The sequence below is a fragment of the Paralichthys olivaceus genome, chromosome 19, assembly GCF_024713975.1.
Source record: "Paralichthys olivaceus isolate ysfri-2021 chromosome 19, ASM2471397v2, whole genome shotgun sequence".
Taxonomy (NCBI): Eukaryota; Metazoa; Chordata; class Actinopteri; order Pleuronectiformes; family Paralichthyidae; genus Paralichthys; species Paralichthys olivaceus.
Genome location: NC_091111.1, coordinates 10,082,584 through 10,107,984, shown reverse-complemented (window position 1 = coordinate 10,107,984; position 25,401 = coordinate 10,082,584). Strand labels below are relative to the sequence as shown.

The following is a 25,401-nucleotide window of genomic DNA, read 5'->3' as shown; positions in this document are numbered from 1 at the left end:
CAGACATTCTGTGTGAACGCAAATGTCAGATTGAGATGTCAGTTTCTTCTGACCTGCTCCACCTGGCCCCCACAGTATGCTGTGCTCCACCTCTTGCCTTAACAATGTGGAGGATTCGTTGCTGCTGTGCAGAAAACCTCCTGCTGTGTTGTTCATGTGTGAAATGCAGACTGCAGGTAAACTCTGTAGATTCTCAGGAGTTTACCCGCAGGTCATTTCTGAAAATGGCTGAATTGTACCTGAAGAAAAGCCAAAATCATGCAAACTCACCAGACCAAACCGGGATTCGAACCAAGAACCTTCCTGCTGTGAGACGATAGTGCTAACCAGCATTAATATCTGAGGTATTGCTATTTCCTTTGCAATGCAATTGGATAAAAACAATTCTGGAAGGAAAAAGCTGATCTTTCATCTGAACTAATCGAATCCTGTCTTCCCCCCACTCTTCATTAAGATCATGTTTGTTTTTGAAAGGCAGGTTCACTGTTTTTGCACATCCTCAAAAAACTGGCTGCTCTGGGGACCTGAAGTCAGCACCACTCTATGTTTCATTTTGAACCTGGTCTTAAAAATCGCTTTGGCAAACAAGATAAATTAGATACTTTGATTTTTCTTTCTCCCTCAATTCTTTTCCTGCAACTAATTTCTTTAAAAAAACAATTATCAGTTTAAAGGGCTGGAAAGAAGAAACAAGGTAAAAATGCTTTAGCGACACTAGTGTAGGTGAAAGCACTTGGTTGCTCCAAAGCCTCTGAGGAGTTGCGTGCTGACGAGAGAAAACTATTAAACTGCTAAACTGCTTAAGAATGATTGTGTAACAAAACATGGGGGGGGGCACATGATCAGAGGGATGTAATTTTCTTAGAACAATGTAAAATTGCTGTAATTATAATGCAAACGATTTGAGTGCATTCAAAATGAGATGGAACTCATTCATTTGAACACAATTGTGTGTATGTACAATTATAATAAAAAGGAATTTAACACAATTCAAATCACAGCTCATGTTATTATTTGTCTTTATTTCAGCTCTGAACGGTGGAACAGACTAAAACCTGATAGTGAAACAAGCTGACAGCATCACTGCATGCGTAAACACACACAAATACTATTAGTCCGCATCATCATTAGCCCTACATGATAACGACGGGGTGTCTGCGCTCGTGTACAGTATTTGTGCGTTTGCACAGACGGGGTGCGGGGCAGCTGCGGGGCTAATTTGTTTAGCAGGAATTAATTAGACATTATTAGGGGGAAAACAATAGAGCAGAGGCATGGTGTTAAACAATGGGACCTCAAACAGGCAAACCTGTCACAGAACAATAGGCTAATATCCACCCACTGTTTCCACGGCTACTGCACAATTACTCCATCGCACAATCAGATGCACGGATGCATGGATGGACGTATGCAACAGAAAAATGCATTTTCTGATCAGCTTTGTCTGAATATTCATTCATGACAGCAGAGGTTTGTGTATTTATGAATGTGTGTCTTTGTAATCGAGTGGATGTTTCACTCTTAAAGGTATTTGGTCTAATACCTTGAGAGCAAATGCTGAGGCACGGCCTCACATCGCTTCTATTCTCCACTTAAATCCAATCCAACTCTCTCAACGCCATCCCGCTCTTCTTCTATAAATCTGTTTCATCACAGTGGTCCGTGGCCGTGGTCCAAACTGCCCCCTCACCTCCTGCTTCACTCCCCCCTCACAGCCACTTCCGGAGAACAGCCAAGGCAGAGTTGAAGGTGAACTGGGCCTGGTATGTTCCGCGGTGAGCCATCAGCAGGGAGCCCGCCTCGGGCCTGTGGCCCGCCGCCATCAGCTCAGCTGCGGCCTTCTCCACGTCCCAGCCCCCCTCCTGCTGGTGGGACAGCATGTGGGAACTGAGCAGGGGGTACAGGGCCGAGGAGACGCAGCCCACCAGGAGCCCGGCATCCAGGAGCAGTGACAGGAGCTCGGCATCGCTGGAGGAAGCCGTCTCCTAGAAGGATGAGAGGAGACACATGGTGACAGAGTCAGGAGAGATTTTCCTTCTCAAGTGTGATTGCCTTTTTTCATCACTGTGAAGAACGAGTTAAACCTCCAGAAGTTTTAGAAAACATTCGGCAGACAGTCTCTACACGGTGGAGCCGTTTTCATATGTGAACTCCAGGTCTGGACATTTCCAGGACTTTGTTTTTCACATATGCAGACGGCAGCAGGAGAGGACACCACCTAGGCAGTTCATGCAGGAGGCAGGACATGACGTATAAATTCATTTCTGTTTACAGCACATTGACACCAGCACCGGCCCTCACAGTCAACAGCTCTTATGTTTTCAAGTTAACATCTTCATCTTTTACGTGTATGTCACCTCTTTTTCATCCTAAGATATAGAAGTTCTTATTTGTTCTAATTAGATTTGCATCTGTTGTGTGTTTGAAAGATCAACACGCCCACTCCCACTGTAAATAGTATTGAAGTGTTCCCAATGTGTCCTCACATGAGCTCACTCACACGTTCTCCAAACATTTTACAAAGAAGCCCAAAGGAAAAGCAACTGTCTCGGACATTTGGGTTCTCCAGCCTCTCTGGAACATTTCAAATTGTTTGAAGGAAGCTTTATTGGCTGATGTGAGTGATTTTCATGCCACAGTGATGTGTAGCAACATGTAACTGTAGCCTCCTCCTGCAGTATTTTCAGTCTGTGTGTGGTGACAATGTTAGATGCCTTTAGAAACCTGATGAGGCCACAGTGTCAGGTCAGTAAGGGCACCACAACCATTCTCACGGCAGGTGACCTAACGCACGCACTGGACACTGGTACACTGGATTACAGGCCAGAGTGCCGGGGTTTAAAGGTCGTCTCTATGTCTCTGTGACTCTCACCTGTTTGCAGTCTCCATTATTAAGCTTGAACTTTACACTTCATGTGAACACACACAAACTCACACAGACAACAGTGAGTCCCTTTCAGTGTATATCTGGGCCTGAGGCAGATCAATTATAAATGTAGAGCTCATGTCTTCTCCTCTGCAGCGGAGAACGAGAAGAGAGCTGAATGAATTTCTCTCTTAACTCAACTCTCAAATCTCTCATCTCGGTGTCTGCTTCGCTCCATTTCTGTCTCCTTGAAGGACAATTCATCCGTAAAAACATAAAACCTGGTAAAAACGCATCACTTCGTTAGTGATGATAGAACCTGAACGGCTCACGTGAGAGATGAGAGACATTCAACTGTTGTCATTGGCAATGACATCATCCCCTGATGGAGTTACTGAATATTTTCTTCGCACATAAAACAACACTTACATCGTAGTAACACAAGCAGAGAAAATTATCACTGCTTCCTAAGATTCATTGCTTCTGTAGGATTTTAATGAAATTCTCATTTTAATAGAGATTCATAGTGGCTTTGGTAAAGGATGAAAAGGAGACGTAGGGTTGACACATAACACTTAAAAAGATACAGTACAGTATGTCATGCATGACTAATAATAATAATAATTTAATTTCACTGAGAGACGAGTCCAGATGAATCATGACATGCTGGGGGAGGGAGGAGGAGGCCACGGAGAGAAAGACAGACAGAAATTTCGAGGAAGAAGCGGATGAGGAGGTCGTCTGGTTATAATGAGAATTAAGGGGGGAAAGAGTGATGAGACAGACCAGAGGGCTTAGTAGTGTGGAAAATGAATGACGGGGGGAAAGATGGAGGGAGCTGGAGAGGTGGAAGGCAGACAGGCACTGAAAGCATCAGATACATACATTTCTAAGTGCACCAACTGTTTCCAAGAATGAAATGCACACTAAAACCAGGGAGAGGCACTTCAAAACAACTTAACAGCTCCAGCTTCAAACTCCTGATTGTGGAGCCTCAGCAGAGGCCCAGAACAAATGTTCCACATGGAAGTTGTGCAGCTGCAGTGAACATTGATATTTCTTTGAGCTCAATATCACACACAGACAATTTTAAACCTGACGGGTAGAGGAGCAAGTACATCTCTCAGTGTGAAGGCAATATTATCGAATTTTTAAGTTTCCAGATGTGCACCAAGAATCGAGTGATATTTTTACACCGCAAAGAAATGTGGTTTAGGCTATCACTCCGATCAGTTGTATTACAGATAAGCCCGCAGGTTTGAGGTAAAGTGACAGCATCAGTAATGTAATACAACTACAGCACATACTGTGGATCAAATCAGCTTTTTGCCACCAACATTGCTACTTTTCCAGATCTCAGCTATAAACTGGTGAATGCAAACTTTTCAGCACAGATAGAAATGATGGTCAGAACCAAACCAAAAGTCCAGAGCTATCAGCTTTGTGAGGCTAACATGCTCAATATTTACCACATTAAACATGCTGAGTTTAGTGTGTTAACATGAGAACAGTTGCAGTTTTGCACTGAATTCCAGATAAAGCTGTGGTTAATGGAATTGTAGTTACATTTGCGAATGTGATTTTTAATTTTGACCTGCAGATGGCACTAGATGGGAAGTGCAGGGTCCAGCAAAGTTATAATTAATGCTGAAGTTGGAATTAATGTTGGTGCCGAATTCCCTGGCAATCCATTCAAAAGCTGCTGAGACATTTCACTTAAAAAAAATTAAATTTCAACCTATTATGAAGTTATTAGGATTCATCCTCTGGAGACCATGATTAATTCATGTCTATAAAAAGTTAGGCTAGGCAGTCCAATAACAAGATATTGAGATATGCAGTGTACCGTGCTGGGGTTTCCTGTGTCCTCCCTCCACTCTCCTGCTGTCAAGAACCAGTTCATTTTCATCTGTATGAACTGAACTTTGAACTAGTTCTTTTTAGTGTGAACTGGCACTACACTGCTTGCAGGTTGTGTTTAATGAGAGCTCACACCTCCACATGGATCTACATATATACGCTCAGGTGGCTTCCAAAAGTGAGACGCAGAGCATACTTATGTCACTCTGACTGAAATGTGCCAGGATATCAAACAACAGGGAGCGAAACACAGGTGCCAGCGTTGTGCATGCTTCAGATATCACACCTGTAATACAGCGCGGACGACCAGTTTAGAAAAGATCTACATACGCATAAATTATGTGTTCAGGCTGCAGGAAATATTTTGAGATTCAGAGGCCAAGGCACAGTGTTGCCGTGCACTGTGGCCAATATCAGGACTGGAATAGGCACATATAGTAAACACACACACACACATATACATAAAACACCAGCCATCTCTACACACACACATACTCTGTCTTTCCTGGTCCATTATGGAAGAGAGAAAAGCACAAGCCCAGGCCTGGTTCTGCACACACACTGACACCCTGACACACACCCGTACAGCAGGCAGGCTATTACAGTTTGACGGTGTCAAGAGAGACAGCAGATTTGAGTCAGTCAGATTGACAGTGGAGCTGAAAATAGATGTGAAGGCACGGCAGGGCGACGGAGGGATGGAGGGGAATCTTGATATCAGAGTGGAGCAGATAACTTTATGTCCTTTTTACAGTAGGAGCGCCGCATTTCAGGCACAGCTGTTCCTCCTGCAGCGTTCACACATACCGTGAGCATGAAATAAACGGTAGACTGCTGAGAATAACGACAAAGTTCAGACGATCCCTGCCTACACATGCAGCCTGTCTTGAAAAGAACATTTCCTAATCACCCCTCATCGCTACAATATTCTTGTAGACATCACATGAGACATTTTACTACTTCCCTCCGCTGAAGAAAACACTCAAGAATTATATTTACTGAACTGAATAACTTATTTGTAATAATTAGAATTGTTACATTTTCATGAGAGTGATGGGTGATAATTCAATATGTACATTTCCCCTCTTTTAGTGGAATCACATTATCACAATATAATCACATCATGTCAATGGTTTTGCAAATTGCCGCTGTCGAAATGAATGATTCTGAACAGGCTGTAATTAAAGGAATAATTCATCATTATGGAGAGAAAAAAATACTTTGCAGAAAGTTGAGAAAGAAAGTCAATACCACTCTCATATCCATCCATTAAATATGCAGCGAATGCCGCAACATGATAGCCTTATCTTGAGGACCAGACTGGAAACAAGGGAAAACAGCTAGCTTGTCTCCGTCCGGCAGCAACTAAAGCAGTCCAGCAGCACCTCACTCATTATGAGGGTACAACAGGATTATTCGATATAAACAATGAAGTTAAAAAAAAAGGATACATTTTAGTTTTTAAGGTTAGCGGTCTCCTTTCGACTTTTAGTATTTACGATATGCTAAGCTATAATTCTCTAATTATAAATCTCCTCACTGAGCTCTCAATAACAACAACAAATTAAAATTTCCTACTTCTATTCTATTGATTTACCTGTGAAGAGTTTGTTCACATAGAGGATATGGGCGTAAGATTGCAAGATGAGGTATTTTGGTGTTGATATGGATCAAGGGACAGATGCAGGACTTTGTAGATTAGACATTTAGAGGACTGATATTTGTGAGTCTGTGCAATTTTGTGCAGATCTAAAAAAATCTGGATCTATTAAATTTTAAATGTGGTTTCATGAGGGGACTGCTGGGCCTTTCTCAGTGCAATTCCAGTTTTAAATGTGTCTTGCCATATTGTTATAATAAGAAATTGTACTTTTTAACTGCATCACAACTGCTTCAAATTTTCACTTCTACGTCACAAGGTTTTCAAGGTGAGCTGTGATTGGCTCGCCACATTGCTGCAATCCAACGCAGATGAAAATAATATTGACATGGTTCTGTCCTCCAATGACACGCAGCTCAGCTTCATTTGGCAAAGTTGGTAGTGAAGTGTATATATTATTTCTGTTTGTTTCCCTAATGGGAGTCAATGACAGATGTTGACAGATGCTTCTTTGACTTAATGTCTGAATGTAGACGTGGGGTTGGAGGGGTTGTAGTTTTCTGTTCAGGGACACCTCAGCAGTGTTAACCTTGTGCTCGGGTTGATGTCGATGTAAAAAGCGGTTATGACACAACCTCCAAGTCGTCTCCGCAGCTCACCATCCCATCTGCTCTAACAAACCTGTATATCTGTCCTGCCTCCTGCCTCCTACCTCCAGTGAATCCTCCCTCCTCATCCCTCCTTCTCTTTGAGTTTTTGAGTTTCCTCAGCGGTCTGCCCAGGCCTCGCCATTTTACAAAGAGTTCAGCGCAAATAGGATCTGATTGAGGGGGGAATACATCCATCATGCCTACCTTTCTCTGACCGAAAGGTCAACGGCTCAGAGAACATGAAAACCTGTCCTGGGGTGTATGTATTTTTGTGTGTGTGTGTCAGGTTAAAAGCCCCTTCAGGTCTCCTCTAAAGGTTCAAACACAACCTTGTCTTGACTTTTCAGTGAAGCGAAAAACAAGAGGCATCTTCTGCCTCCTCTATGTGTGTATGTGTGTATGTGTGTGTGTGTGTGTGTGTGTGTGTGTGTGTGTGTGCACGCTCACAGCTGGCGTGTGCTGTGAGTGGATGAACACTCAGCATGACAAGAGAACTGACATATCAAACTGAAGCCATACAATGTCCAACCCCCCATTCGCTCTTGTTATTACCTTCTCATTTCTTGCTGCCTCACTGCTGAGAGACAGACAAGGTTGTATTTCCTTCTTGTTGTCAGTGGCGGCTAAATGTTGCCTGATTGGCCTGGTCCATCTTTCACACTCGTGTTTTCTATTCTTGGCCTATACATCTCTCATTTCCTGTGTATGTCTTTCTCCACTCTCCCTCGCTCTCCTCAATCTAAACCCGGCTGAAAGCCTAATTGGGATTACTATTCACGTACAATTCTTAATACATAATTCATGGCCAAGCCTTCTTTTATCATTTCAATCATAAAGCTTCCTTGGAATGCCAGACAACACATAACTATCTCCACTCCTCCTCCTGTCAACCTTTTCTCTCCTCCTCTCAGGCTCTTTTTGTCTCTCATCCCTCCATCCTCACTGTCCCTAGGCCGTAGTGGCGCAACACACAGCATGTACACAAATGCACACACACACACACACACACACACACACACACACACACACACACACACACAACACCAAACAGTCGTTGGTTACAGCGTGACATGATTGAAAGTGGCAGAAGAAGAGGCAGTGAAGCCAAAAAATAAAAATAAAAGTGGGCTGTGACGCACACGAGCAAACACACACACACACACACACACACACAACAAGCGCAGTGAGCAAATCAAAGATCAACGTGAGTTGCAAGCAAACACAGTGAGATTAACAGGTCCAATATGGCACCAAAGCTGTAAACAAGCCCACTTAAACAAGCAATTAGACACATAATCACTCAATCAAACACACGCACACACAGGCCTGTTGTCTTCACTTCAGCAGGCAGTTAGACAAGGTGTTTGAGTTTGTCTGAGAGGCCTTGAAGTGGTTTTTAACCCGATTAAACACTCGCACACAAGGACACAAGCATTTTAAAAGCAAGTGATAAAAACAGAACCTGACAAGGACGAAGAAAAAAAAGCTCCTGAATAATGAAACCAACAGATCCATAAACAACATAAATAGCTATTGTAACTAGACATGGCAACTCTGATAAGGTCTGGCTCTTTCGACATGTCACACTGAGGATGATGGTGTCTTTTTTTGTAGTTTTTCCAAAACTAAAAAGCAAAGAAGCAAAAACTGTCAGGATCTGGAGAACATAGTGTCTGTCTCTGCAATTTAAGATGCAATTTCAAACGTGCAGATAAATATCTTGCTTCATATAGTCCACTGGTGTTACTACAGAGGTGTGGAGTTGCCAAATGATTGACGTTATGACAGGCACGTATTTACTCACATTTTAGAAGCTGCTCCTTGATGCTAGTAAGACTTAGCAGCTCTGTCCGTGTCTGTACAGGGCAAAATCATTATTTTTTCCAACTAATTAGTCTTCATTCTAAAAGCCTTTTCTGTTGCGATGTGAAACTACAGTTTGTTAATATAGAGCTAAGCACCGAAACAGGTACGGGTCAGAGCGAAATAAATAGATTTTACATTTATATTTGAACTGTAATACATCAACTACCTGGCTCTTCTCCAATACAAAAACAACACTTTATTTTCATTGCTTTGCCTCAATTCACATACTTCTATCCTTACACTTGCTATTTTGAGAGCATTCACTCCAACTATGATAACATGCGGTTCATTAAAAGTGGTCTAATGGTTTATAGTGTTAGGGGTCAACACCAATGGATTTTCAAATTTGTCAAAATGACGGAGAGGAGAAGAAGAATACAATCATTGGTGCAGGTTTGACTGTGAATACCTGACCAGAGCAAGGATTGAATACACTTTTTAAAACTATATGCTGGTTCAGGTTGGTTGGACTCATGTTGGGTATTTGCCTGAAATCTAGCAAAACATCAGGTTTGGGTCAGCTTCAGTTTGTTTTCTCAGGCTCGGACAAACTCAGATAGAAAATTGCAGCCTTGCACTCTTGCAGAGATGGCGGCAAAACTTCCATGTTGCTTGACAACAAGGGGAATACACAAGAAAGTTAAGTTGGTGACAGTAGTGATGACATGTTACAATTGTGATTTACAGCAAGTGCAAACTGGAGGTGTTTGATTTTAGACAACACTGTCGGACTTTGTGCACTGTGAGTACACAGTGGACTGTGTTAGGGAAGTGACCAAAGTATCCACTATGAGAACCAGCACAGGTTCCTCTACATGATCTTTCTGCCTGAGACATGAAGCTTGAGTCTTTTATTATGTATGTAGCCATTAAATTCATATTTTAAACTTTTTTAAAATGAGTGAGATGGTCAATCAGAAAAATATGTTTTTTTAATGTTAGATTAGTTAGCTAGCTACTCATGACAACCATGCTTTCCCCTGCTTGTAGCATGTCCTTAGACAAATACTGGGACAACATTGCATTTGTCACATTTACAGCACATGTGTTTGCACCATAGACTGTACACACATGCACACACGCAGCAGGATCTATAGTATATATGCTGTAAAATGCACTGACAGCTCATTTATATTGGCAGGACTGCTTTTATCAGGCCTATACCTCTGTCTCCCATTACTCAGGCAGGTGTTAACCCCTGACTCCCTTTCTCCCTGCCTCCCCTCTGCTCCTCCACAGCCCCATTCATCTTTACCAATGAGGGGCAAAGCAAAAAAGGGAGGACAGGAAGAAATGATGGAGGGAGGGACTTTGTGGAAAGACATGAGTGCTTTCTGCTTCCAGTGAAAGGAAACAAAAGCCTATGCATGCCTGCACTGTATTTTCCTTTATCATTAAGAACAATACAAACTATTTCTCCATTATCTGCTCTCTACACGCACTACCTTTCAAATCACCTCCACCAGTCTTATATATCTTTCTGTCTTTCCTCGCTCCCCAACACCCAGAGTGGTCCACACCAACAGATCTGATCATACCTACTAACCTCATATGGCAACGAAGCAAGAGGCAGTAAAATGTGAAGCAAAATATACACAGCCAAATAAATAATTACCTTTCTTTCATTTACTTCTTATACCACCCTGCAATCCTGTAACACCATTTTAATTAAAAACTAATCTTCAGAATTAATCTGTTTTTTTTTCAGCTGTAATCTCATGGGCATCTCCTCCATGAAAAAAAAAATGCGTTGGGACTGAGGGAAACAATGTGCACAGTAGTCTGTGACTTCAGATACACTGCAAAGTGCCAGGGAGAATACAGTCGCACACACACTCACTCAGGGTGTTTGAAGATAAGGCCTGTCATTCACTCAGACTGACATTTTATTTTCACATACTTAATCAAGACTGCAAGAGTTTATAAATTTAAGGTGCGCTGTGGGCAAAATCAACCTCAGGCTTGTCAATGTAGACGCGAGGAGGCAGGTAAATAAATTAAGAGCGGTGTTTCATGGAATCTTTTTTTTATTCGTAAATTTTCACTGCACCCCTGAAGTTCTTAATGCTTTATACTCCTAAAAGTATCAAGCTCACAAATGAAATGCTTAAGGGATTGAATAACAACATTCAGGTCACAGATGAGCTTTCTGCACACACAGTGAATTCCTGATCAACTATGCTGAACTGCAGCAGACAATTGATGGATATATGGATGGTGTCCTGGTTACACCTCACAATTTTTATTGGAACAACTTGGTGCCAAAGAAAAGAGCACTGGCTATAGATGCCCTGAATTGAGTAATCGGACAGAAACTGTTGGCCCGACGTACCAAACGTTGTCAAATTGGGTGAACAGCTCCTTTAAAATAGTCTCAGGGAACAGAAACACTATACCCAAAAACACATTACTCTAAAATGAAGTAGATGTAAACACACCTTGGAATGCACTCCCACTCAGCCAGAGAGAAACTCTCTCAATTGAAGAAACACACACATAGACAAATGCACACTAGATGCATGCAGCTCCACCGCGCTTGCAACACATTATCAGATGTATTAGATGTAAGACGATTTCTCTCTGTCTCTCTTGATGTTATCTGCGGAGGAACAGTGTTCTGTGTTGCTCCGAACACGCCCTGCTCATTCAGATCTGAGGTGATGGAGGTAAGATTATTTCTCAAAGCAGCGTGACACACTACCCGTCTCACAGTATTCATATAACCCTGCTCTATCACTCCCTGATATAACTCCTGTGTCTTCAGTCTGACACTCTGCTCTGTTCTCTCCACCTCAGCCTAGGTCACATTCTCATACATTTGTAACCCCTGCTTCTCATCCTACGCCTTTCACTCCTCCATTTGATTTTCTCTTCCCACGTCCAAATTACATATCTGTTGCTCAGGTGGACCAATACACGTAGGAGCCCTAACGTTTCATTTAATAGGGTTTCTGTCACTTAATAGTGAGGCTCTCTCTTATCTGATCCAGGAACAAAGAGAGGGTCTGCTGGGTCTGAGAGGCCTACTTTGTGATGGTTGCTTATCTGATCTGGAAACAGTGGAGAGTGGGCCCACACAGTCTCAAACAATTACTCTCTTATCTGGCTGTGGCTTCCCAAAACTAGAGGACAGTTAGCAAAAATATGAAGGTTGGGTTTTTCAATATTAGGAATCATTTAGAGAACTTCCTTTTTTTATAACAGTTAAAGTAACAGTGTGTAGAATTTAGTGATATCGAGTGTTGAAGTTGCATGTTGCAATTAATGGTAAACAATGCTTTGACATGGCGAGATAGGGGATTAGCCTTGACAGGTACGTGCTCATCAGTCATGTTGGGCTCTGGGAAGTTGTGATGTGCATTTTTGTTTTAGGAATAAATTTTTATCAAATATGGAAATTATTAATATATTAATTGATAGTAACAATCCAAACAAAATGTTGAGTTTCAATCCAAAATGGAGTCGACTTGGTGTCCATTTGAATATGTACCACACTAGACTGTTACAACAACACTTACCGGTGTCATGCTGTTGATCTGATCCAGAGTCAGCTTCAGCAGTTCCTCATCGCCGCTTTCAGCCATCAGCTTGAGAGCGGGCTGCTGCAGGCTCGGCTGGTTCTGGAGCAGTAGGGTGGCTATGTGTCTGATACACTGGAGAGGAGGAGGAGACACACAGGGACGAGAGAGAGAGAGAGAGAGAGAGAGAGAGAGGGGAGGGATGGATAGACGTACAGATGAATGGGCGAAAAGCAGTAGGAATGAGATAAAAGCAAAAGTGTGATGAAAATAGGGAAATGTAATCAGAAGACGGAGCAACAAAAAGGAGGAAAGAACAAAAGGGGAGAGCGGGAGACCGAGAAGAAAGGAAGCGAGGAATAGTGGAGGTTAATCGATGTGTATATACTGTACAGACACTCAGCCACATAACACATTTAAAAGGATTTACACACAAACATGCACACAGAGTCCTGTTGCAGTCCCATCCTGTAATATATGGATATCACAATGCAATCTGACTCCCCCATGCTCTGGCAGTTTCATTCCAGCAGATTCAAATTAAAGCTCTTCAGAAGAGCGTAAAAGGGCTCCACCTCCCACCCCCGTCCCACACTAATATTAGACAGCAAGGCAGATGCTAGCCTATTCACACTGAATAGCATTTACGCTAAACTAATATCACAGTCAGCTGGAGCTATACATACAGAATGGCATTAGGCTTACCACTGCCATGGTGCTCAGCAGGGCATGAATAGCATTAGAGGCTGTCAGATATCAAAGAGCGGCTAGTGCCTATGGTACATCGCAGAAAGCACTGAGCTGATGCTAACACGCTGCTGTGGGTTGCATGGTTAATAGCTTTAGGCTCATGTATTAACTGGTAAAACGGTGGCGCGGCACCGAGGTTACACTGAATGCAAACAGGCAGACCCACCTATTTTGATGACACGCTGTTTAATGTGCCTCCTGAAGGAACATGTTATTGTTATCCTAAATTTCTCTTATATTTGTTTGTACAGTGAGTTTGTATGAACATGACACGTCAGATTCAACAATCGCTTCTAACTTCAGAAAAATGTAAATGATGAGTCATAAACATGACAGCGAGCTCAGAGATTGAAGTCCTGATTTCAGAGATCGCACTGCGACCTTAAGAGGTCAAGGTAATGTGGGATGAAAAACTACGTGCTATAATAGGTGATGTTACACTGGCAATGGAACACCTTCATCCATGGCAATATAACACATTACCCAGCATGCTATAATAATTTCACATGCTGTCTCTGGCGGGTCGAGCAGCCACAAGAGTCAAGACACATCCACCTGATCTTAACACACCAGCACAGCACTCAGGGTACGAGTGCACATATGACCCACACTCCTATTGTCTGTAGGTTGACAAAAGGCCACATGAGGCAGAGTTTAAATATAACATCAGCCATGAATTAATTTTATGGAAATGAGCTTCATGGTGACAGTCCAGTCGGCCATCTCTGTAAGCGCTGTTTGCAGGATGCATGTCAACTGTGCTATTTTGCAGCCCAAAAGAGTTGCGTATGAGACATTTTACAGTAACATTGACACATTTTAGAATTGTTTCATAATTCAAAAGAATAATTGTGATGTAATTTTGAAGTGTTATTTATATATTTACTTATAATTGCTCAAAAAGTACTTCAATATACAATCTTATCAATTTAAAACTTGATAACAGAAGACTAGCTTACGTGACAGAGGTCTGAATCACACATAATAAATCTGTTGGAGGAGAGCAGTTCTTCTATGAGGCCGATTGTTTTAGACTATGCAAAGGGAAAATCCCTGAAAGTAAAGTGGACTTTCACAATAAATGGATCTACAGCACTTTTCAGATCACTGTTACACAAAAAGAGTCTCTGCACACAAACTCTTACGTGTGTATATGTTCTAGTGTGTGTGTTCTGATTACCTGAACAGGGAGCTTGTGCTTGGTGTTGTAGAGAGTCCGCACCATGGCGACTATCTGCTGACCCAGGTCTAATTTGACCCCTGACCCCTGGCACCGGGTCAGCAGGGCCGAGGTCAGCACAACCCAGGGGTTACGCTCCGACTCTGATCTGGGGACAGAGAGAAAAACAAGCTTTGAGTATGAATGTGTCTTCTGAGGTGAAAAAAGGGAAAACATAGATGGGTATAAAGGTAAGCATGTGACAGACAGACGTCTTTCAGGAATACAATAATATAGGAATATAGTAAAATCAATTTCACATACAAGTAAAAATCCAATAAGGTTATTCATTTCTCCACAGTCCTCTGTCACCTGATGTTAATCCTGTTCGTCAATGAACAGGTTACAGCAGCTCACTTCTGCATGTGCCCCATATTGCATGAAAATGTACACTATGAATAATACAAATACAACAGCCACATAAGAATAACATCAACCCTTCACATCACTGGCTGACATGAAAGCAGACAGAATTATCAAGAGGTTTCCAGGCGATCTAATGAATTCTGACGTTGACATGTAAGCCAGGAGGAAAGATGTTTGACCACAAAACTCCTGCAGTTAATATTAAACGACTACACGCTGCATTTTCTCTGTGTCGGCGAGAACACAGGGGAGCAGCTGCCAGCGGTGAGGAGTGTCACTTTGTTTACACACTTCTTCATGAGCTCTTCCGAAGCCTCCTGAGTCACAGATTAACTCGCACCGAGGACCGCAAGAACGCCAGGGATACAAAGGAAGCACGACCCGCACACACTTTATGTGTACACATCAGGCATGGGTTGAAAAATGATTGATGAAAATTATTCATTATCTGGTAATTAGATCTTGGTTGTTTTATTAGCATTATAATTAGCATGGCGAAAAGTCAGCCCCTATATGTGCTGTCTAACACTCCTGTTAGCGGTTATGGAGGTTGCACTTGTTAATCCAAAGCCAAGGTCTTAGTAGATCTGTGGGAAACCATCATTTGTGAGCTTCAGTGAGACCCTTAATATTCATAGAACGTAAGATTTAAGATTTAGAACAGTGCCGTCACTCATCTATCAGAGACAAGCAGCGCAGAGACACTGTGAAGGGAGGGGACATGCTTCCAGTGGCCAGAAAATGTGCGTCAGTATGCTAGCACATGTTATGTACTGTTTGTGATCAAGATGACTAGCAGGGAATTAAATATTGAACAGATGGAGGAGGTTTGCGATGAGAGGAGGATCTGGTTTGAACTTAACGTGTGCTTTGTTTTTTACACGATAAAAGGTAGATGATGAAAAAGGTGGTAAATCCTTGGTTATATGATGAGAAATTCTAAAATGGTGGATGTCTGATGTCCTAAATAGGCGTGATTGGAGGAAGATACCCTGTGGTAAGAGCTGGTAAATGAGAGAGAGAGAGAGAGAGAGAGAGAGAGACAGCAGGGGTCCTCTGAGTGTCTGTCAGTAGAAAAGCCAGCTCTCCATGCAGCCATGTCTCATCCTGACAGGCCGCTTCACCTTCAGATGATGCGGCCACGGGAGCAAACAGAGTCCACTTGCACTCGCTGGCACACAGCCGCCTCCTGGGCTTTTATCGGGGGTGGAGGGGTACAGCTGAGTGCAGCTTGGTGTCTGCGGCACTCGCCAAAATCTGTCACAGGGTGCAGCGTGAGTCATAGCCAGCCCCCATGCGTGCTTTGAATCATGACTCAATTTATGCAGACTAAAGGATAAGCTTTTGAGATGCAACGCTCAGTATAGCTCCCAAAACAGCCTCTTGTAGTCTTGCTGGAACAAATCCTCTTTCTACACACACACACACACACAAGTGCTGAGTCAGACAAGTGGTAAAGGTTAACGGTGTAAGAGATAACGTCCTCAAGTCTCCATCGCTTGAAGGTTAAGTTATTCTGAGTTTTGTGTCCCAAATTACGAGAGCAGGATACAGCACTGCAGTTGTATATAAAATGCACGGTTAACGCAGACCGGACTAAAGGCTTCTATGATTCAAAGAGACAAGGCACGTTTCAGCGTGGTTCATGTGTGTGTGCATGTGGCAGCAAATTACCCTGAGAGATTTAAATGAGGACAACTAAATAGACCAGAGAGAAAAAACAAATCCATAATCAGAGGCTGAGTTTGTACTCAGCGTTATGTTTGCATTTAAATCTGAGACAATCCACCGGCTCAGTCTGCGGTGAAAAGAATTGATTGTAGCCGACTGTCGCCCGGCGCCAGTGCTTTGGCTACAGCTGCTCTTCTTGAAAAGTCAGAGTCTGTAAAATTGGGGGGTGAACTTAAAGCAGCTGTGTTGTCCAAACCTAATCCTTTCTCTACTGATGCTTCTCAGGTGAAGTTGACTGTACCAGGAGAGACAATACCTTCTCACCAACTCTAGTTTGTTTGTATTAAACATACTCTGATAAACAATAACCTTTCCATATTTTCCATTGATACTATTCACTCTTTGTTTGTTTACAGTACAACAACTATAAAAAGCATTTCACCTATTTCTACTTCAGTTGTCTCGCTGTCAGAAATTTAGTTCTCACCTCAACACTAAGCTACTTTCTGTTACTTTGGATCAGGTTAAACCATATCAGCTTGAAAATGGACCAAACTGAGCTGGAAAAAAATGCAAACTACTTCCACTACAGGAACTGTTCCAGGGGCGCAGGAACCTTTTCAGGAACTCAGGAAGCTCATTTGCATTTCAGCTGAAGGAACTGACATCTAAAGTCATTCAGAGTTTTCTGGCCCCAAAAATCTTCCTGCAGTTATGCTTTCTGTTGGCTCAAGTACCGTCTGGTACTGCTATGACTGTTGTCAATTGATTAAAGTTCCTGCAGGCATGAATAGCACAGGGTGACTCAAATATCAATACCAATTATTTCCTGGCTAGTTTTAAAGTAGAAATTATTAAGAAAATCATGCCCAAATGTGCTGGAAACATTTGCAGTATATAATTTTGGTTATGCTCTAGACCAGAGCAAAACAAACAGCCATCAACCTCAACATCTTTTCTATCCATTCAAACATCAGAGTCTCTCTCTGACAAAAAACAGGGTGATTTTCAAACAGATATTATTAATCAAATTGTATTTGCAGAATTTGGAACTGTTTGGTCAAAAAGGATAATAGACAATATTGCCCCTGGTTTGATTTAGTCTGAGGTGTGATCAATAAAGCCAGGGTTGTTGACATACCTGATCCAGGAGGTTTTTCTCTGCTCCTCCTGCCTGTTCACCTTTATACTTCAGAGAAGTCATGAAGATGCATCAGGGTTGTTCCCTGATCTCATATTAAATAATCTGATCCTGGCACAGTGTTTCAGCCAGGTTGTGTTGACCTTTAACTGAAGCATCAGTAATGAACATATGTAAATCTTGTTCATCACCAAAAAGTCTTTGTCCAATCAAAAGCTAATTCACCTACACACAGCTTTGTGCACACCCTTTTAAGTTTTTAACAACTGCTGGAGAAGAAGTCCACTTTAAACTGCTGATCGAAACTGTCTGATACTCAGGCTGCTTTGATTGAGCTGGAGGGACAAACTCCAGACAGCGTAACCCCTGTATCGTCTCAGAGGGCCTCACTTTTAATTGAGAACAATGAAGCATGAGAAGAGAAGAGCAATCGCATCATTAGGCACTTATCGATAATACAACGGACGCTGGTGCGAAGAAGCCCGGAGCCTGAAGCTTTGTCAGGGCACCTGTATTCACTTCCAACTGAAAGTCTATGTACAACACATGCCCCAGAGTGATTTCAGCCAATATTTTCCATTTCCACTCTCACTTAAATGACAACACACTGCACAGAAGAAACAAATTGATATATCCTCATATGTCCCTGAATTCACCCGCTAGCACTTACACGAGTTTAAGGGAGGATAAGAGGCTGCTTTGACCCAAACTAGTAAAGTGGCGATCATTATGACCTTCACCAAGGACATAACGCTTTCACTCGTGTCCATTTGTTTATTTGTTGGATGTTAGCAGGATTAAGCAAAAACTATACAACGAATTTCAATGAAACTTGGTGTAAAGACGAGACATAGACCAAGAAAGAGCCCATTAAATATTGGGGTGGATACAGCGTTCACATTTTCATCAATTTCCCCAGGGAATATTACATTGATTTCTAGGAGAAAAAGAATCAGGCACGTTTATGGGACTGATATCTATGAGTGTGTGCAATTTGGTGCAGTTTGATTGGATTTAATGTGTCTGAGCTCTACTGAATGCCATTAGTTAACTTTAAAAACTGACTGAGAGGGCACCGACACACAGACAGAAAAGGTTACAAAAAAGGAAAACTGAGGTAAGGTGTGATGACGTCTGCATTTTATTTCCCCCAAAATCTGCCTTTATTTGAATATGTAGTTGTGGTGTGAATCTTTGAATGAGGTATGAATTGTTTTGGAGAATATGCTAACTCCATGCAAGACTATAAATAAGCACAATGTCAAACTTAACCTTGAAAGAATAAAAATAAGTCATTTGTCTTACACATCCTCTTTCAACATCGGTGGCCATGCTTGGAGGAGAAGCATGAGCAGCTGAAAGTCCTCCCACTTCTGAGCAGCGTCCAGCAGCTCCAGAAAGAGAGTGTATCGCTTGTCCTCATTCTCTACGTCTTCTATCTGGACCTGAGACAAAAAGAAGAGAGGAAGCAGGCAGGTGAGAACAGTAAATACATTTGAGACCAAAAAACAAAGGCCTGCTGGGAAGTTTCTGATTGTAAGAAATCCCCAATTAATTTAAAATAAATCACTAATGAAGTGTATAATTCATCTGTTTCAGTACATATCTGTAACATGTGCAATGTGATGGATAAAATTGATGATAAATGCCAGCATCATCCAAGGAGGAGTGTATCCCAGAGATTTGCTATTTGCATCCAGCACGAACACAAGAGAAACAGGAGAGCAGTTTTTAATTGATTTCAAATGAAGTGTGCTCCCGACAAACTTGACAACCTAATGATTGCAGCGGAGTTTGTCAGTTAGACATTCCAGCCAAAGCGAGACCTGAATGAACTGTGCCGTCACACACAGTCGATCTATACTAGCATCACAGCCTTCAAACTTCAAACAGGGCAGCGGGCGGAGGGAGGGAGGCTTCTCTCGTAATGGCACATTTTACGCGCTAGTCTAAATAAATGTCACCTGTGGTGAAAATTATTTCATACTATTATGATAGAAAAGAGAGAGATCTGGATGGAGAGCAGGAGAAAGAGAGAATGAAAAGGAATGAGGGAGGGTAAATGTGGAAAATGAAAGGAGGCGGAGGGAAAGTAATTAATTTTCTTCTCAAAGGTTGGCTTCTAGTGTGATTTAACAGTTCAGAGAGCAGCTGATTTCTGAGGGGAAAACTACAACCTGCCAAAGCATGGCTGCTGCCTCGACGGGCTCTGTCACACACGCACACATACGTGAACGCACACACACAAGCACGAGGAAAAACACGCAGCACATGGATCACTTGCAGTCTGATTCATAAAACATAGTTTAGCCTCAGTGGCATCCTCAAGTTTATATGACTGGATTTCGATATAAAGCCTGGAGATATTTTATCAGTATTAAAGTCTGAACATCTGAATATCTATTTTTTAAGGATCACAAGCTACAGTGCATGTGTCATACATACATCATTGGATTACAATACCTTTAATCACAACACACAACCAAGAGATATTTGTTAAAATTCCACAGGGGGGGTTACAGCTGGTTGTTTCATGCTGTGTAGGTCATTATGCAGACTAAGTAGATTAGGCCTCCTTATGCTTTAGCTCCATGGAAACTACATGGTGGAACCCAACTGTGTTTTCAGGGGGAAACTTTCTTGCATTATCTAATGACCAATGTCTGTGTGACACAAAATGGATGATGTCTTTAAAGGTTCAGTGTGTAGAATTTAGTGACATCTAGTGGTGAAGTTGCATGTTGCAGCTGAAAACCCTCAACTCCCCCTCCCCTTCCAAACATGACAGAGAACCTGTGGCGGCCTTCAGTTGTGATAAAAACTCAAAATGTGTTTAGTTTGTCCAGTTTGGGCTACTGTAAAAAACATGGCAGCCTCCGCAGTCAGTTAACAAATATGACCATAAAGCTGTAACTAGCTTGACTGAGTGGCATTCTAGTGATTTGATATTGATAAAAAGGATGAAACATCATGATTGACAGCTGAGATTGCCTCAAGATAGGTTGAGAGTGTGCATCGCAGGGACCTCCATACTGCAGCTTCAATACTTCGAAGACTGGCTCCAAAATAAATCAAATTCACCAGATGGCAGCACCCGTATCCAGGATATTTTGGCTTCATGTATGTCTAAGACACAAGCAATTGGAAAAACATCATCCATCTTTAAACATAGTCTTCGGTTTTGAGACGGTAACACAATAATTTATGCATAAGAGCACAGGGTAATGTGTCCTAGTGAAGCAGCTTATGATGGGGGTTGGCGCAATAAATGAGTAAAAGTGAAGCTCAGGACCCTCTGGAAATGGAGGTCATTTAGGAAACAGAAATGGAATCTTAACTACCTGTAAAAAGCCCTGACTGCAATCTAAAGCTCTCAAATCCATCACTGACTGTAAACTGCAACCCAAAGCCTGTTCATCATTGTTATTGCAGCACCACGTTATGAACGTTGAATACTGAACACTTTGTTGCCATTGAAGCATTTTATAGGTTTTACAGCCACATTTATTCATCATCTTGCAATATTAAAGGGTATGCAAGGCCTTGGGATTCCCTGATAATATTCTGACCGCATGTTCTCACCGCAAGACACTTTACAAATAGCAAATATAGACAAACACAATCGTCTCACATACAAATACATTCCAGCATATCCTCTCTCACACACTCAGTCGCAGAAACACACACAGTCATCCAAACCCAGCGACATTAGACCACAGATGATATTGCTGCCAATTACTATGTGGCTGTGAGGCTTTTATTTTCTTAACAAGGAAGGATGGCAATTAATTATGCCTGGTGATTAAAATCAACATATCCTCTGTGGTGTTGTACAAAGAACAGGAGGGCAGGAGGTCAGGAAGAGGAGGGAGAGGAGGGAAAGAGGGAAAGAGAGAAAGAGGGACAAGACTGTCGGCCGACACTGTGAGATGCAGATGAATTGAATGGGTCTCTGTGAATCCGCTGAATGAAATATATCCATACTGCACGAACGTATCTGCCCACTTCTTTGTACATCTTTATCCATTCTCAACTCTTTTTTTCCCTTTTCATTAAAAAGATCCACTTCGGTTTTCCACTCATGCCTTCAATCTCAATTTCCCTATCAGTTAGACGGCAGGATAAACATTAATGGCTCATGTATTTGTACGCTGAGATTTTATGGCCCAAATAGCAAATGTTCTTTCATTGTTTATTAAATAACTAAACCCAGCAGGCCTGTCTAGCATTGCATTTCTTGTCAATACAAAGTTGTATGTATAGTGTTAAAGTGATACATACAGTGATGGCCAGAGTTAAAGAATTTAGAGGGCTTCTTTCGTTTCCTCTGGTAGGAAATTGATGAAAATGAATATCACATCCACTATGTAGTATTTCCCCACAATGTGGAAGCTGATTCTGGATACTCCAACAATATGTAAGATAGCGTTACATTTGCAAAACTCACAGGTTAGTCCTAATAAAGCCTTGGACAACAAACATGGACAATGCTGTTATCTCATTGTCTGATGTTGGAGTTGACTGATGACATTGATTTGTTGTTTTTTTGCTCCGCTTGTGTCTGATTCTAGTTGTGTTCCAACTCAGGGATGACCTCCCTCAGAGGACGCAGTCTACGCAGATCTTTAAGAATGAAACTCAAGTATTGGTATCTTGTTGCTTGAGGCCCCAGCTTTGAAAGAACGATGTATCACCTTAGCCCAGTGAATCCTGGGATTCTTTGATGCAATCAGTCTTCAAATGCAGCATCAGAAGAACGCAACCCTCGAATTGAGACACGCTCATTGACTAGCTTGCAGTTACTGTCAGAACTTGTCTTACAATCTAGCTTGTACTTAGCTGCTAGTAGGGTTTTCGAAATCAGAGTTAAATCTAAAATGGGCAGAGTGTGCAGAACAAGAAAACATTTTTAGACAAGCATCACTTATGCCTGTTTGCTAATGTATAGAGCAAATTAAAATGACTTCACTGGAAACAATGAAAGAATTTGATGACAGCTCACATCCTGTCCACTAATGAATTGGTGTTAGTGTTTTTGTTTTTAATGGGGAAACCCAGAGAATGCAGGGAGCATGAGTGATCCTTGTTGAATGTGTGTGTGAAGTGATACAAGTGTAAAATGGTTGTGATCTATTTCATAAAGTGTTGAGCATTTTCAACCATAGTTCTTTGGCAAAAATATCAGGTTATTAATGGTGATTTTACAGTGTGGACACTGACCTTATTTCTGTAAAAACATACATGCACACATATGCACCACACACAAACACGTTTACTCTACCACTGATTAAGACTTACTAAAAATATCATGACATCTAAAGTTTTATGAAGCCGTAAAGGAACACAATCACATGCACATCTCTGTAAGTTGAACAGCAATTACAGTGTGTTGTAGTTTGCCCGAAAAAGCTTGTGTAGTGTGACAGCGTATCTCTCCACTGATTAAAACCTGCAATGCAGTCTCACCCTGCTATCAGCATATGATAATAAAACAGAGGGGGAGAAAAGAGAGGAAGTGCACAAGAGTAAGAGTGTGTGTGTGTGTGTGTGTGTATGTGTGTGTGTGAAAGAGAGAGAGAAGGGAGGTGCTTTTGGGCAGGCAGAAATTGTCACAAGGCACGTGGCTGAAAACAGACACCCACACACCCACACACACCCACACCCACACCCACACACACACACACACACACACACTCATCAAAGGATTGAAATGGAGATGTATATAGGTATAAAGGCTGCAGTAGACAGGACCTAGACCAGATGATGTTTTTTCCTTTTCTAAAGCAAAACTGTGTGTGTGTGTGTGTGTGTGTGTGTGTGTGTCTGTACTTATATCTTTGTACCTGCGTGTGTGCGTGTATGTGTGCCAGACTGGGAGTGACGGCTAGACAGATGAAAGTGGAGTCATCTTTTCCTCCTGGGAATCACTGGCATGAGACTTGTTTTACTTATTTCAGAGGGACACACAAACACGATGGGGACCATACAAACACACTCACACACAAACACTAAGGACCATAGAAACAGGCCGGTGTGCGTGCACAATCAAAAACAATCAGCCGAACGCCAATGAAACAGCTTCAATAAAAATAAATAACTTCCTCCATGTCGCCATCTTTCCTAAAGGAATAAACTCTTTCACTAAATATTCTCACATCAAAGTGCTCGACTGAGGTCTTTTGAATATGAACTGCTTTCAACGCACAGGTGACACTTAAAGGTAAAATCCTGTAGATAATTTTAGACGCGTGCACACACACACAGACACACATACACACACAGTGACTGCAGATGCCCTGCTATGAAATACACCTTCTAACAGAGTAAACAGTGAAGTTGCATACCCAGTGATTTGAAGACCAAACTTATTTATAGACAATAAACATGTTTATCAACAACAGCTCAATGGTAACATGCGCTTATGTTTGATCCACGGGGGTTTGAGTCATTTCTGACATTTATTTATTTTGATTAATGTTATTTTTCATTGTTGATGGTTCAATTCATAGGAGACAAATCCAAAAAGTAAAAAAAATACACAGCATTCCTTAAACTCTACACAAATAGGGTCCTGTGTGTTTTCAATTATGCAATCCCAAAAATTGACTCATTAAAAATTAGCATTTTTATTGCAAGGGACATGGTGCCAACATGCATAGAAAGCTTCAAGCTGCCATTTAATAAGGCTTTTACTAAATGTGTCACTTTGATTAATGTCGCATCAGCTTTGACTCAAACTTCAGTCCCGAAAACAGCCTAAAAACACTTCCGTGTCTATTTTTTTCTGTAAAATTACCCACATCCTTATAGCAATTTCTTTGGCGATTCCATTTATTGTCAGCTGCTACCTGGAAGACATAAATGTTCAAGGTCAAGCCCTCACAGAGCTGCACTGAGTAATTACCAACCTGGTGAAAAGGAGCAGACTGGCAATTTTTTCATTTTGTCAACATACGACTGGTGTTTCCTCCTGATTTCTCACAACTCATAAAGCACTGTCACGGGCTTTAAAAGGACGCTGTCCATGGTGCTGAAAAGCTTCTCTGTCTGTAATGAGCACTGGGGAATACTCTGTGAATTAAACTATGTTAGAGTACTTGTTAAGTTTAGTTATTCCAAACCTTAAACAAACACAAATACACAGTAGATATCAGCAAGACAAGTAGAAGATAAAAACCCCAAAACAACAATGTAAATATTTAGTAACATGGATTAATATTTAATTGTCCATCCGAGCATAGTGGATTTACTGCCATTCCTTTGTTAACTGGCTGGTCGATTGTTTGTCTTTTGTTGCTTTGTCATAACTAAGTCTATTGTTGTGTACTGCAGTCAAAAAAGCCTCACAGAAAGCAAGGGATTTTAAAGGTTAAATGACTTGTGATAAACCGAACATGCAATTTTAAATGTTAATGACAGCAAGAGTTAGCAATTTCATTCAAACATATATATAAAGTTGGATATATAATTAAAGAGTTAAAGGCTGATAAATAAAAAATACAGAAATGAGAGTATCACCTGCCCCCGGTTATTTTTGTCCAGCACCATTTGATCTGTGCCCTGAGGATTCATAGCATCATACACTCAGATATTAGAGGAGAAAATGATAGTGTCAGTCACCATGTGTGTATTAGTGGCCTGTTTGAATAATTTCATTCCACTAGTAATGAGAAACCTCCTCCGGTGTTGATTAAGAAAACATGATTTGATAGTCAAAACAAATTAAGAGAAGAGGTCAATCTTTTGAAGACACTACAAAGAAGACATGATGGTGCTGTTTATTTGACTTCAATCTAAAATAAACAGCAAATATCAATGGTCGTCTCATAATCACAAGTCTTCCTTGTTAACAGTCCCAACAAACCACCTATACATTAGATCCTGATTTTCGTTT

The 25,401-nt window shown here is 41.5% G+C and overlaps 1 protein-coding gene across 1 annotated transcript in view; it reads right to left on the bottom strand.

Annotated features, from left to right (window-relative positions):
- Nucleotides 1-1,002: 1,002 nt before the first annotated feature.
- The window catches only part of nbas (NBAS subunit of NRZ tethering complex), a 143,665-nt gene continuing 119,266 nt past the window's right edge, over nucleotides 1,003-25,401 (bottom strand). Inside the window, exons 50-53 of the mRNA XM_069514751.1 lie at nucleotides 18,813-18,952; nucleotides 14,291-14,438; nucleotides 12,361-12,495; nucleotides 1,003-1,985 (exon numbers count right to left, since the gene is read on the bottom strand). Coding sequence (XP_069370852.1) covers nucleotides 1,710-1,985; nucleotides 12,361-12,495; nucleotides 14,291-14,438; nucleotides 18,813-18,952 — 699 coding nt within the window. The 3' untranslated portion in view covers nucleotides 1,003-1,709. The remainder of the gene's footprint in view (nucleotides 1,986-12,360; nucleotides 12,496-14,290; nucleotides 14,439-18,812; nucleotides 18,953-25,401) is intronic.